General features: G+C 46.1%; 1 protein-coding gene and 1 long non-coding RNA gene across 4 annotated transcripts in view; one reads left to right on the forward strand and one right to left on the reverse strand.

Moving 5' to 3' along the window:
- Nucleotides 1-13,844, forward strand: part of LOC135089161 (uncharacterized) — a 36,839-nt gene extending 22,995 nt beyond the window's left edge. For 2 of the 3 annotated variants that reach the window (XM_063984457.1, XM_063984460.1), the window contains 4 exons: nucleotides 7,367-7,842; nucleotides 8,302-8,458; nucleotides 8,882-9,110; nucleotides 9,240-13,844. In XM_063984457.1, the coding sequence (XP_063840527.1) occupies nucleotides 7,367-7,842; nucleotides 8,302-8,458; nucleotides 8,882-9,110; nucleotides 9,240-9,988 (1,611 nt within the window). In that variant the 3' untranslated portion in view covers nucleotides 9,989-13,844. The remainder of the gene's footprint in view (nucleotides 1-7,366; nucleotides 7,843-8,301; nucleotides 8,459-8,881; nucleotides 9,111-9,239) is intronic. The other variant, XM_063984458.1, reaches the window with a different exon arrangement.
- Nucleotides 13,497-15,000, reverse strand: part of LOC135089162 (uncharacterized) — a 39,611-nt gene continuing 38,107 nt past the window's right edge. The window contains exon 2 of the long non-coding RNA XR_010261401.1: nucleotides 13,497-13,705. This is a non-coding gene — a long non-coding RNA (uncharacterized LOC135089162). The remainder of the gene's footprint in view (nucleotides 13,706-15,000) is intronic.

Below are 15,000 nucleotides of genomic sequence, written 5' to 3' on the forward strand. Positions count from 1 at the left end.
TATGCTGCTTGGCTTTCTCTCTCTCTCTCTCTCTCTCTCTCTCTCTCTCTCTCTCTCTCTCTCTCTCTCTCTCTCTCTCTCTCTCTCTCTCTCTCTCTCTCTCTCTCTCTCTCTCTCTCTCTCTCTTTCAGTAATACTTCACTTTTCTTAAGAGGATCCTAACTTTAAATTCTAGAACCTCAAAACCTCAGAAAAGCTTAAAGTTTGTGATGTGTTACAAAAGTTTTAGAACGCGAAGTTAAAAGCGCTCTAGATGAAATGGAGATAATGATGTTAGGCGTAAGATGGAAAGTATGTGTGTGTGTGTGTGTGTGTGTGTGTGTGTGTGTGTGTGTGTGTGTGTGTGTGTGTGTGTGTGTGTGTGTGTGTTTGTTTGTTTCGATGTGTTGCTCAGGCAAGGAAAGGGAGGGAAAGGGGGAAAAGAAAGTGACAAGTGAAGGAAAGAAGATAACGATGAAGAAAAGGAGGGAATGGAGAGGAGAAAGGAAGGAAAGAAAGTAGAAGAAAAGGGAGAAGGGAAGGAGGGAAGAGAGAAGAAAAGGAAAGGAGTGAAGGTAGGAAGAATGGAGAGGGGAAAACACTGAGGAAAGTTAGAAGGAAGAGGAGAAAGTAGAAGGTAGTAGGAAAGGGAAAGAGATAAATTAGAAGGAAAGGGAGAAGGGAAGAAAAGGAAGAGAGTAAAGAGGGAAGGGAGAAAGGAAGAGAAGGAGAAAAGTTAGAAGGGAAAGAAAGGAGATAAATTAGAAGGGAAAGAAAAAGGAATCAGAAAGAGATAAATTAGGAAGGGAGCGGGAAAAATGGAAAAATATAGAAGGGCAGAGAGAGGGGAAGAGAAGAAGAAAAGAAGGGAGAGAAGTCAGAAGTGAAGGGAGGAATGGAAGGAGGGAAGGGAAGGCCGTGAACCATGCATCACTCACATTACCTAACGCTCTGTGCCCGTGCAAACAAAGAAAGGGTTACACTCACCTGCCATTCACCTGTGTAAACGCGAGGGGGCCTTTCAGTCCTCCCTGAATAAGGACAACGGACAGGCCGGAACATTTTTTTAAGTATACTCGTACTCGTACGTTTTCGTTGCGCAGTTGGTTGTGTACGTACGTGGTGATCCTGTACGTGATTATAACAAAGGTGCCATTCCCTCCTCCTCCTCCTCCTCCTCCTCCTTCTGCAGTCCACCTATTACGTATCTTCTTCCGCCTCTTCCTCCCCCTTCTCCTTACTATTCTTCCCTACGTCTAGAGAAGAACTACGTGAGAACTTGAAGGAAAGGTGTATTTAATATTCTCAGTAGTAGTAGTAATAGTAGTAGAAGTGGTGGTGGTAGTAGTAGTAGCAGTAGAGTAGTAGTAGTAGTGGTAGTAGTAGTGGTAGTAGTAGTAGTAGTAGTAGTAGTAGTAGTAGTAGTAGTAGTAGTAGTAGTAGTAGTAGTAGTAGTAGTAGTAGTAGAAAAATAGTGAACATATAATTTTCTCCTTTCTTTTCTTTTACCTCTCATATTCCCCTTCGGCCAGTTAGTTAATGAGCGCCGACAGGCAGGTGACCCCAGCCAGGTAGGTGCAGGGCCCGGCACTGCCCCTTTAAGGCCCTTAGATCAGGCACCGCGCAAGATGCATTGCTGCCCAGGTGGATGTGACCAGTGCGAATTTGAAACCACGCCGTGTGTTTTCCTGATGGTTGTCTTGCCAATTATTCACATTCCAGAGAGAGAGAGAGAGAGAGAGAGAGAGAGAGAGAGAGAGAGAGAGAGAGAGAGAGAGAGAGAGAGAGAGAGAACCGTGTAAACACACTCTATACACGCATGACGTTCTAATATAAACTTGTATGGTATTATTTTAAGTATAAAGCAGATTGGAGGTTGGGTTTAAAGAATGGTGGTACAGGAACACAGCATTTCACTCACAGAAGAGCCTCCTGAAAATTTGTACAAGTATAAAAAAAAAAACTCTAGAAAAGACGAATTTTCTCAATAAAGAAACTTAAAATACAAAACCATTTCAGTTTCCCCAGCGAGTCTGTAGTCCAAATATACACACTTTCCTATATCTTGTACGAGCATCAATAAAAATAACAAATAAAAGAAAACCGTCTTGAAATAGCGAGTTTTTTCAAGTAAAGAAACCCAAAGTACAAAAAAACGCTTCACTTTCCCCAACGAATCTGCAGCCCCAAAATACACATCTGAAAATTTGTACAAGTATCAAAAGAAGAAGAAGAAGAAGAAGAAGAAGAAGAAGAAGAAGAAGAAGAAGAAGAAGAAAATCGTTCAGAAATATTTAGTTTTCCCCCAGCAAAGAAACCTAATGTAGGTACAAAAAACACTTCATTTTCCCTGTGAGTCTGTAGCCCCAAGAAAATATATACAAGTATGAACAGAAAATGAAAAGAGAGAAAACCGTCTAAAAATAGCGAGTTTTCCTGTAAAGAAATCTAAAGCACAAAAGTATTTCGGTTACCCAGCGAATCTGTATTCCAAAGTTACACACCTGATTTTTTTGAAGTATCAACACAAAAATTAGAGAAAACCAGTCTAGAAGTAGCGAATTTTCCCTGTAAAAGAAACCTAAAATACAAAAACGTGTCGGTTACCCCAGCGAGTCTGTCGCCCCAAGATCCAGTCCTTCCAAAAAATTTGTTCAAGTATGAATAAAAAAAAGAGAAAACAAGAAAAAAAAAGAGAGGAAACCTAGGAATAACAAATTTTCCCAGTAAAGAATCCAAAAATACAAAAAACACTTCAGTCCACCCCTACCTTGTGAGTCTGTAGCCCCAAGAAACAGTCCTTCCAGAACAAACATTCCAGCGTCAGCGTTTCGTTCCCCAATTCCGCATACGGGCGCGGGAGGGAACCAGGAACTCCCTGCGTTGAAACTGAGCCTCCACTGTCAATAGGAGAGGTGCTGCTCACTATACCGGCGATGGAGGAGGAAAAGCAGGAGGAGGACGAGGAGAAGCAGCGAACCAAACACACAGAATGAAATGGTTCTCGAGTGTTTGCGGTTTTGGGGTTTAGTAAGAAATTCTAAGTTTTAGGGTAGTTTTTGTTAATTGTTGGGTTTCTTTTAGAGTGTGGCTGCGTGAAATACTGAGGAAAGAAGGGATGGAGGTGGAGGAAGAGGAGGGGGAAGGAAAAACGTAGCATGATGACTAGGGCGTGGAGGAGGAGATGAAGAGGAAGAGGAGGAGGAGGAGGAGGAGGAGGAGGAGGAGGAGGAGGAGGAGGAGAAAAGATGGCATTCCAGATGGTTGTAAAAGTAAATAACGAGAGAGAGAGAGAGAGAGAGAGAGAGAGAGAGAGAGAGAGAGAGAGAGAGAGAGAGAGAGAGAGAGAGAGAGAGAGAGAGAGAACAAAGAAATAAACGAAATAACCTAACATAAAAAAAAACCTCACTGGACTCAAAAATAATTTGATAATGCAAACCCGGAAGAAGAGAGGAAAAGAAATGGAGAAAAAATACCGGAAACATGTAAAAATGAAAAATAAATAAATAAAAACGAAAACAGTTACAGCCTGAGAGAGAGAGAGAGAGAGAGAGAGAGAGAGAGAGAGAGAGAGAGAGAGAGAGAGAGAGAGAGAGAGAGAGAGAGAGAGAGAGACTAAAGCAAAAAACCACAACTGAAATGTCACTCTTCCTTCTTCCTCTCCTGCTTTTTTTCTTCACCTTCCCCTTCTACTTTCCCTAATTAAAGGTTATGATTAACTTCATTACCTCGTACCGTAAATTATACCTGGAAGTAATTAACCTAAGGCGATTCTTTCATTATTCCAATCTAACCAATGCCCAAATCCGGTGCTCCTGTAAAAAAAAAAAAAAAAAATTATAAGCCCGAAATCAGCCTAATACTGCAATCTTCCGTGCCTCAGTATTACCAGGCCGGCGTTACACCTTGCCAGCCTCGTTACCGCCTAAGTGGAGAGGAGGAGGAGGAGGAGCAGAAGGGGAAGGAGAGGAGGAGAGTGAGTGAGAAATGAGAGGAGGGACCGGACAGGATGGAGAATGGAGAGAGAAGGATGGGAACGAGGAAAGGAAAGGAAGGATGGAATGAGGAAAGTAGATGAGCACGTGAGAGAGAGAGATGAGAGAGAGAGAGAGAGAGAGAGAGAGAGAGAGAGAGAGAGAGAGAGAGAGAGAGAGAGAGAGAGAGATGAAACGCTGACTGCACGTGATGGAAGGCAGGAGAAAATGAACGATAAATATTGAGTAAGTAATATGATGATAAGGAACAAAAAGATGAGATGACAAAGACGAGAAACAGGTGACGAGAAGTAAGAGATGACGAAGTAGAGACAAGGTGAAAGACGAAGATGAAAACTTGAAGGAAAGGAGAGGAGAAAACAACAATAAGGAGACGAAGAGGAAGAGGAAAAAAAACAGGGATAATAAGCAGAGAATGACGTAATGGAAAGAAAAATTGGAATCTGGAGGAGGAGGAGGAGGAAAAAGAAGGATAAGAATGTAAGAAGGAAAGAATACAAGAGGAAGGAGGAAATTGGAGAAAGTGAAATAGGAATCAAAATAGAAATTGATGTAATGAGAAAAAAGAAAAAAAAAAAAAAGGAGGAAGAGGAGGAGGAGGAGGAGGAGGAGGAAGAAACTGAAGAAGGATGGATCGTGAAGAGGAAAGACGGAGAGAACAAGTTGGGGACATGTGGAGGAGACGAGAGGGCCTGAGGGTTGGAGGTAAAGGAGGGGTTCCTCTCCAGGTGCTTGACTAACCTTCTCTACTTCCTCCTTCATCCCCTCCCTCCTTCATCCCCCCTCTCCCTTCCCTCCAGCGGTATGCCCCCCTATCCCCCTTACTCCAGGAGCAAGAGTCGATAAAACAACCGCGTACCATCATCCCTCCTCCTCCTCCTCCTCTCCTCCATCCACTCTCAGTTTTTCTTCGGCGCTCTTCCTTCTCTTGTACGTTCTCTTTATCTCCTCCACCCTGTCGACCTCTCCTCTCCTCCTCCTCCTTCCTCTTCTCCTCCTATCCCTCTTCATCTCCTCTCAATCCCCTTATCTCCTCCTCCTCCTCCTCCCGCTCCTCTTCCATCTACCCGTCACCCTCATCTCATCTCCTCCTTCCTTTGCTGCTTAGTTTTCTTCCTCCTTGTTGTCTTCCTTCCTTCTTATCCTCCTCTTCTTGTTATTTATCTATTTATTCCTTGTTACTTTTCCTCCCAAGTGAATAATCGGTTTTATTTTTCTTCCTGCACGTAAACCAAAAACACGATTTATTATTGTATCATACGAATATTATTAAAAATATATTATTATTTATTTTTTTTGCTGTTATTCACTGTAAAACACTGGAATGTCTTACAATCTCTCTCTCTCTCTCTCTCTCTTCTCTCTCTCTCTCTCTCTCTCTCTTCTCTCTCTCTCTCTCTCTCTCTCTCGCCATAGGGACAAGAGAGAGGGTGAAAGGAAGAACAGGAGAGGTGAGAGGAAGAGGAAGGGAGGGGAGGAAGTCCTAATAAGAGGGGAGGGAGGAATGAAGGGGAAGAGGGAGGAGAAAGGTGACGTGGGATGAGAGATCAAAGGGAGAAAGGGTGAGATCCAGGAAGTATAGAGGAGCATAAAGGGAGTTAGGGAGAAAGACTGGAGGGAGGATGGAGACGGATGGAGTAACGTAAGGGAAGGGAAGAGAAACGAAGGAGAGGAGAAAAAAGAAACGAGGGGAAAGGAGTGCCGTTGGGGTGGTATATGAAGTGTCATTACCCGACAATGGGGTGTTGGGGGGGGCGGGTACCACTTTTTGTTGATTAGACTGGAGGCAGACGGTCAGACAGGACAAAAATGGGAGGACAATGAAAGTAAACTAAAGAGAGAGAGAAAAAAAAAACACAGATGAGACCAGAACACAGCGAGACATAACACACACACACACACACACACACCACACACACACACACACACACACACACACACACAAACACAAACACACGCACACAGACGGTAAAAGTCTAGGGTCATAACAAGGACATCACCTTTAATTGAATAAACTTAATAGGCCTCTCTCTCTCTCTCTCTCTCTCTCACTCTCACTCTCTCTCTCTCTCTCTCCTCTCTCTCTCTCTCTCTCTCTCTCTCTCTAGCATTGACCCTCCAATAAGCCTGGTAATATTTAACGAAAAATAGCATTAGTAACTATAAAAAAAAATCTAGTTTATGGCTCCTCTCTCCTTCACTTAACCCTCCCTCTCCCCTTTTTATCTCCCCTCGTCCCCCTCCATTCTCTCTCTCTCTCTCTCTCTCTCTCTCTCTCTCTCTCTCTCTCTCTCTCTCACTCTCTCTCTCTCTCTCTCTCTCTCTCTCTCTCTCTAACTCTCCATTCCGTTTCAGCATCACCCCTCACACTGGGTTCTCGTTTCTTCCTTTTACTACACTTGTTTTTAACCTCCTCTCATGCTGCGCTCTCATTCACTTCCCTCGCTACTCTTGTTTGCTTTTCCCTTCCGTGTTATTGCCTCCTTTCCTCTCCTACTACTCTTATTTTCTCCCTTTTTTTTCCCCCTCCCATGCTACACCTACTCGCTCACCACTGATATTTTCGTTGTTTTTATTTTGTCTACCTCTTGTTTTGTTTCTTTTTATTTCTTTTTATTATTTTTTTGTTTGTTTTTAATAGTGTTTTATCCTTCATTTTCAGTTACGAGCTCTTTCTAATATATATGTTTTTCTTTTTTTTTAATTCTTTTATGACACACACAAAAAAGGCGGAATATGAAAATAAAGTTTGTCAGTATTTACAAGAATATGAAACCAGGACAGATACTACCAATGAATCACGCACACACACACACACACACACACACACACACACACACACACACACACACACACACATGAAGCTTTTAGTCGGTGTAAATCTTTCAGTTATGTTAACAGTCCTTATGAAATATTCGACAGGGACAACAGATAAATTTATCTTAAAGTGAGGAGACGATTAGGTCAACTACTGAATTTTGAGTGTGAATTTAAGATGAATGTTAAAGTGTGTGTGTGTGTGTGTGTGTGTGTGTGTGTGTGTGTGTGTGTGTGTGTGTGTTGTTTTATTCTATCCCGCACGACTTGTCAGTGCTATCCCATTGTAACAACTCGTCGCCTTTCGTAACAAAAAACATGACAAAAAAGAACTGACCTTTCCGTCCCGCGTCACCTCTTTATAATCCCTCATGCCTGCACACCGCCAGTTATGAACGCTTGTATCCTCCCCTTCCCTTCCCCTTCCTGTCTCTCTTGCCTTCCCCTTACTGTCTCCCTTCCCTTCCCTTTAGACTCTTCCTTCCCTTCCCTTCCCTTCCCCTGACTGTCTCCCTCCCCTCCCTTCCCCTTGAATGTCCTCGCCCAGTCCTCGCACTAATCCCGCACTTCCCCAGGTGGCCGGCGCTGGCGGGTCATGGATGGAGTGGGACGACCGCCGCCGCCGTGACGCTGAGGACCCCTGGCCGCCGCCCCGTCCCCCGGAGCCCCCTGCCTTCCCCGATGACCCCTGGGGCGGCGACGACGATTGGCACGATGACTTCTGGAACGACGCCCCCTGGGAGGACGCCCGCCTCGAGATCCCCCCGGAGGCTTATGGAGGGGACGAGTATGACTTCGGAGGATGTGACTGCGGCGGACCTCCTCCCCCCATATTCCACCTCCCCCCACCTCCACCCCTCCCTCGTCTCCCTGAGGAGGAGGAGGAGGGTTCTGGCTGCGATGCCCCGCCCCCTTCCGAGGTGTGCCCCGCCCTGCTGGTGGCGGGAGACGCACACACTCACCAGCGGCTCCAGCCTCCCCTGGCGGCGCTGGTGGTTGCCGCCGCCACACTTACGCTCGTCTTCATCATCGCAGCCCTTGTCTGCTGGAGGTGAGGCGTCGCGTTTGATTGCAGTCTTAACTACCGCTTAACTGCCTATTCACAGCAACAGTTACCTCGTTCTCCGCTTAATTGCTTGTCCAGGGTGATCCTAGTTGCTTTACTGTTCTAACCTAGTTATTTATCCTTTGCTTTTCCATCCAGATCTTTCTCGCGCCTTTGGTTCAAACTTGCCATATAGAGTCACGTAAACGTCACGAACTCGCCCTCCTTTGTAGCGGCATTCCTCACACCAACCTTTATCTTTGTGGGTCACCCAGTACACGGTGGTAATGATGACTCCCTCCCCTATTACTGGTCACGTCTTTGTCCCTGCCCGCCTTCCCACTTCTCTCTAGAGCCGCCCGTTTCTCCCAATTTATCCCAAAGTGTTCCTTCCTCCTCTCCACGCTCCCTCCCGCCCCTTCAGCCCCTCCCTGTTCTTCACGCCTCCTCCCTCTCCCCGTGCAGGTACCGGAGGCAGCGTGGCCGGCGGGGACCCTCCAAGTCCTCGAGCGATCTCACCAACGGCGTCATTTACGAGGACCTTCCCTCCGGGCCCACACCGAGGGTGGTGCCCGCCGCCCACGGCCACCCCCGCGACACCCACACTCTGGCGCCCATGGAGGTGAGTGAAGGGGGAGACACGTTTTTCCTGATTTTTATTTCCTGTTAAGCTTTTTGTCATTTCCTGCTGTGCTTTTTCTTTTCCATAAATCACAATTCGTTTTGGTGTCCTGTCATTTGGATTTATTGTTTGTTTGGTATGGCTTTTCCGAGGCGGTGGTGATCTTTTACTGGTCATTTTTATTTGTGTGTTTCCGGTTTTACCATGAGTGATGTGCTTTCAAAATTTTACTCGCATGCGTCAGTTCGGCTGAGGCCTCTCTTTATCTTTAATTGTGTGTGTGTGTGTGTGTGTGGACGCGAAGGCAAGTAGCTTTGCGTGCTGCCCGCCACCCGTCTGACCGTACACGCCACTCCCACCTGACACGCCCGACACGCCCTCATGGCCGCCCACACCTTATCGATTCCCATAAATCTTTTCCAGCTCCTGGACATGAAACTGACGCCTCACGTGCACGCCTCGAGCTACGGCGGGGCGGAGGACGGCACCCCAGCCATCCTGCAACAGTATCAGCCCAGTCAGCCCCTCTCGCCTTCCTTCAACCCCACCCACACCTCCCCACCGTACTCCCCAAAGAAACCATTCGATACCCACCGCTCCAACAGAAGCTCGCAGGAGCTGTACAACCCGACCTACGAGGAAATATCAACGGGTGAGTCGCCTGTTACAGACAGGGAAGGTGAGGGAGGGGATGGTCTCTTGTCAAGGTGTTGGATTTGTTTACATCATCAGTCGCACCTCTCACTTCACTAATCTGCTCCACATGTTTACTCTCCTCCAGCAGGAAGCGACACTACTTCCGTCAGCAGCGCCAGCGTCAGCTCCGAGGGCGCACAGCAACAGCTGGAGCGGCGCGGCGAGGGCCAGGGTCCGCCCAACATCTGGTCTGAACCCGGTAGCTGTACGTGCTCTGGGGGCAGGCGAGCTCCACAGGGGAGGCGAGGGACTAGGGGCGGCCGCTCTCGCAAGCCCCGAGCCACCAGCAGCGCCACGAGCACGGGAACCACAGAGGGCAGTGAGTACCACGAGGCGCTGCTGCCTCAGCTGGTGCCCGCCATGGGCCTGAAGGGCACGGCGCGGCACCCCACGCTGCCCTACACCATTCAAGGCACCAGCGACGGCCGCACTTCCACTTCCTCTTCCTCTGACCTTCCGGTGGACCGCTGCCTCGCGCCCCGCGAACCGCGTTACTACGTGGGCGTGCCGCCCCCCTCCACGCGCAGCCCCATCACTCCAGATGGGCCGCTGCGGGGCCCCCCAGGACTCTTTGGCGGAGATTCGGTGGAAGGCTCCTCTGGGGCGTCAACGTGCGGGGGTGAGCGGCCCTCGCCGACGGAACGTGGCCTGCCTCCCCTCCCCTCCCGCAGCGACCGGTACCGGATCTACTTCAGCACGGAGCGGCGGCGCGGTATGGATGGGGCGCCGCTCCCTGTCGGCGCCCGTACCCTCAACCCCGGCACCAGAAAGCGGCAGCGGCGGCACGAAACCTCGGGCACGCGGGAGAGCGAGCCGCTGTACCATGAGTTGTAACACACACACACACACACACACACACACACACACACACACACACACACACACACAGAAACACACACACACACACAGGGCGGGGGAGCTCACGTGTACACTCACACATGCATACACACGCACACACCCACTTGAGCACATCCTCCTCCCACTAATCACCAGTCTGGCTGCCGCCCGCGCCCCCACCCCTTCCCTGCCTCCCCGTCCTGCTCCCTCCCCGCCCCCGCCGGCTGGTCTTGGCTGCCTCACCTCACATGTTTACTCACTACACCTCCCGCCCTCCCTCTCGCACCCTCCTGCGCCACTCCCTCCCGTTCTCTCCCTCTAGACGGTCAATACACACAGACACTCTTATAAGCTTCCCCCACAACCTACACCGTGAACACACCGATGACACACACACACACACACACACACACACACACACACACACACACACACACACACACACACACACACACACGGTTACCTAAGCAGGCGAGGTGTTATCATTGTTTCAGTCACGCACGGATACACTTGAAAAAAAAATAACATAGAAATGGAGGAAAAAAAAACCCACATACATGAAGGAATTAATGACTGATGGAACACTTTCATTAATTCAACTCGGATAAAAACTCGACTATTTTTGCTCCGTAACTTTGCTCCCTGTTCACTGTAAAATGCTTCGTTGTGGCATGGCATCATCATCATCTTCCCATTCAGAAATAACAACAAAACAAACACTACGTATTCACTATTACAACCACCATAGGGTTTGAAAACAAATAATGACGCACCACTGTGATAGTTCCGTTTGTTTGTAAGTGAAGCTTGGGAGTGTGTGAAGCTTGTAAGTGAAGCAATTTCCTCCCTCTCTCCTCTCCCTCCTCTCCCACGTGCGTGCATTGGCCGTGACAGAGGAAGGGCAGCAGAAGGCGCAGCAGGAGGGAGAGAGCGGGAGCTGCCTGAGGGATGATGGAGGAAGGGCTCAGAGAGTGATGGTGATGGCGGCAGTGATAGTGACACGTGATGGTGATGGACGTGGCGGGTCAGAGAAAAGGACTTGATGTTTGTGGTGATGGACAAAGATGGTGATGGTGATAAAGGAGCTTAGTGTATGGGAGGAGTGATGGGGGTTATGGTGAATGTGATGTGATGCGGGGGATTTACGTCACCGTGGGAAGTAATGGGTGTTATCTGTTCACGTGTACAGGTGAGTAATGATGATGACGATAAGATACAATGACGTAATGGAAGTCCCTCTGATGATGAAAGAAGAATGACAAAGAAAAAAAATATATGAGCAGAAAATCAAAGTGAACACTCGCACACTGAAAGAAAACGATGAAAAATACTGCTATAAAAATTAAAAGACGATTCGTTTCCTAATTTGATGGAAAGAAGGATGCACAAACGAACAACAACTGCGCAAAGGGGGGAAGGGGAAAGGGGTACTACATAAAGGGAGGGCAGTGCAGGGAGAGGTGAAGGGAGGGGTGAAGGAATAGGGATGTTCCGTGCGTTATAAACCTGCAACTGACTGACTGCACAACTAGCAATTAATAATGTATAAAAGAAGTAAATAAAACATGGAACACCTGTATCTCTCGTGATAACACACATATCATCTTGCTCCATGGCTTGGTTTTTGTTTATGTATTGATCTTATCTTTCCCTCCTCTTCTCTCTTCTTTGTTTGGTAGGTGATCTTCTCGGCCCCCACAGCCCTCCTCACTCGGTCTGTCACTGATAGCAATTACGCATCCATTCGTCTCCTTCACAGTGTACATTGCAACACCTTCTCACCGGATTATATATTATACAAACATCTATTTTCTCTCAATGTCTCCTTCTCTACCAGTTTTTATAAATATAAATCTATATATATAGATATCAGTATATAATATAAATCTATATATACATTATACACCTTTAGATACCAAATGTCTTCTTTTCCTCTCTGTCCTTTTAAAGTCGTGTTCCAGACTGAGCCTCTGGGACGCTAACCTTCATTCCAGCAAAGCCTCAAGACGTGAAGAAATTGATATCCATCTTTCCTCCATATTCTTCCTCCCTCCTCCTCATCCTTTCCCCACTCCACATCATTTCCCTAAAAGCGCCTCTCCTTTACCTCTTCGCTCCAAAAATAAAAGACATACATTCTTCCTTCCCATTTATTTCCCCAAAAACTCAAATTCATTGTAAAAAGTACCTAATGTCTTTTTTTTTATTATCTCACTCGCTCTCACTCTTTCTCTATTCCCTCTCAAGTCTTAACCCATTTTTCTTTCCTCCTTGTTCTTACAAGTTAAAGAATATCACTCGCACCCTCCCGGCTCCCCTCCCCCCAAGTGTTCCATTAGCTCCATTGCCAACCGGTATAGCTGCTTGTTCCTCTTGTCTGTTCACCGATACGCTCACCAATACAATAGTGTCACGGGTTTATGTACCACACTCGACCTCCTCTCTGTTCCTTGCGGACGTTAACTCTTTGTTGGTTCGTCTCTCGAGGTTCTATTTTGCGTTGTTGTGAACCTTTAAGCACAAGGTGAAGCACTGTTACGTATTTACACACACACCTACACACACCTACACACGCACACGGACATACACACAGGCGCACACTACACACAAACGAAGCGAAAAGGGGAAAAAAAATCAAAACCTATACAACGACAAAGACAAATTGCACACACTAGATCCATCTACAAAAAGAGTCTTTGATCCTTTTGCAACACACACACACACACACACACACACACACACACACACACACACACACACACACACACACATACACACACACTACACGATATATAGATATGTATAAGTTTGCAGTTACTATATATATTGTTTAAATGGAGAGTTGGTAGTTAAGCGCACCAATGTCAACTATAGAAGAAAAATACCATAGAGTTGTTATAATCCTGTACAGAAGTGACCCCCTGACCCCCAGCAAGAGCTTACGTATAGGAGCACCAGGGAATTGGAAGACTGACTCTGTGGCTCTATTTTTTAAAAGCAAGTGGAACACAATTAACGAAAACGAGTTTCCATGTCACGGGAAACCACTTAAAACTGTAGATAGCGTAGATAAATGTGTGTGTGTGTGTGTGTGTGTGTGTGTGTGTGTGTGTGTGTGTGTGTGTGTGTGTGTATGTGTGTGTGTTTGATGCAATACAGGCGTCAGATCTGGCAAAATTCAGACCAAAATAAGACAAATTGTGATGATATTCACCAAGAGATGAATTGCGTGTGTGTATATATATATAATTCACTCGACTGCGAATCGCTAGGGAAAATCCTTCACGTGACGAGAGTGCGGGGAAATACAGGAGGAAATTTTGTATGAAGCGTTCCATGTGATGTCAATGGAATAGGTTATTAAAATTGGGATATATGAGATAAAGTAATGTGTGTGTGTGTTTCGATAGATTTCATTACACTGAATATTTTGTAATGGAGATGAGAGGATGCAAAAAAAGAGGTGATTTAGAAGGAGGAAAGGAGAGAGAGAGAGAGAGAAAAGAAAAAAAAAGACAAATCGGAGGATGGAATGTCAGAGGAAGGGAAGAAAAGAGAGGATGGGAAAGAAAGGGAAGGGGACAATGAGTATGCTAGTCACCATTATAAATATTGCTATAATGAACATGTACACTCACAGTGCACTGGAGATTGGGGAAATTCTGGTCATTGTTCTCTTCATTCCGAAGCGACGAGGCCACACCAACATCCTTCCTGACGAGAGAGAAAAGAAAAATGATGCAAAAACCTTAGAAAAAAATCACGTGATTGTACTTAAATAGAAAAAAAAAAGATTATATAACAAAAAAATATGTACATGTGATACATTTTCTACGATTAAACGACTCATGAATGGAGTGTATCTTTTCATCCCTTTTTTAGTGAATAGTAGAAGGTACACATGGAGTGGAGGTGACTTGCTGGGCGTGGCGGCAACTCCTCCTGCTGTTTACTCACGTGCTGGTCTCTTCGCTTTACAGGATCAATGCAGTCACACACGTAACTATCAAGGTGAATTTTTAACGTGTAATGGCTGTATGCTGCACGAGTGAAGCGCTTTCCCCCCCCCCTCTCTCTCTCTCTCTCTCTCTCTCTCTCTCTCTCTCTCTCTCTCTCTCTCTCTCTCTCTCTCTCTCTCTCTCTCTCGCTTGCTCGCTCCCTGGTTTAGTTGTTCTATGGCTCTTTAAAAACATTAATTTAATACAGCCTCTTAAGAGTCAACATGTCTGCTGCTGTCCATCTTATCTTTGTGAATTTTTTGTTAGTTGTAAAATATAAAAATTGGTAAGTAAGTGTCTGGGTGGAGTTAATCGACACAGTAACAGCCACGTTTCGCTTCCATTCATTCGTCTGTACATTAATTTTTATTCAATTTACAGACATCAAATTCACCGGGAAATTCTATCATCGCTTCCTGAGGAAAATGTATGCAAGTTTATGGAATACTTCTATTACGTCCTAATATGAAGCAGAATAAAGATGAACGTGTTTAAACCTTATTAGCTCCATCGAGTAGGAGGGATTACGTTGAGCATTGCAACGAAACACTAACGCCCCGGAAATACATTTAGCAAGGTGGAAAGACCAACATAATTCCGCATATTGGAGGTGTAGTCTCGCTTTAATTTGTACGTCATTGCTTTGATTACCACCTGTTTATTAATGAGCCGCCAGCCTCAAGCGGTGCTCCAGCTCAGTGTTTGCACAATCTATGGCTCCTGTTGACTCGCTCATGTTTTGATATTTAGAGCACAGCTGTGATTCACTAGCCATGTTTACGATTTCCATTACGTGTTCCAGCTTGTTTGGAGGTTTACCACGTGGTCCCTTGCAGTGTAACAACAATATACTTTGCCTGTCACTATCTAAAATAATAAAAAAAAAGTTATGATAGTTGTAAGGCAAGACGTCATCAAATCTACACGTGGCAATTCCTGTATAAAACATCCGTACTTATTTCTTCTGTGGAGTTTTGTCACGTGATACCTTGCAGTGTAATAACAATATAC

The sequence above is a fragment of the Scylla paramamosain genome, chromosome 32, assembly GCF_035594125.1.
Source record: "Scylla paramamosain isolate STU-SP2022 chromosome 32, ASM3559412v1, whole genome shotgun sequence".
Taxonomy (NCBI): domain Eukaryota; kingdom Metazoa; phylum Arthropoda; class Malacostraca; order Decapoda; family Portunidae; genus Scylla; species Scylla paramamosain.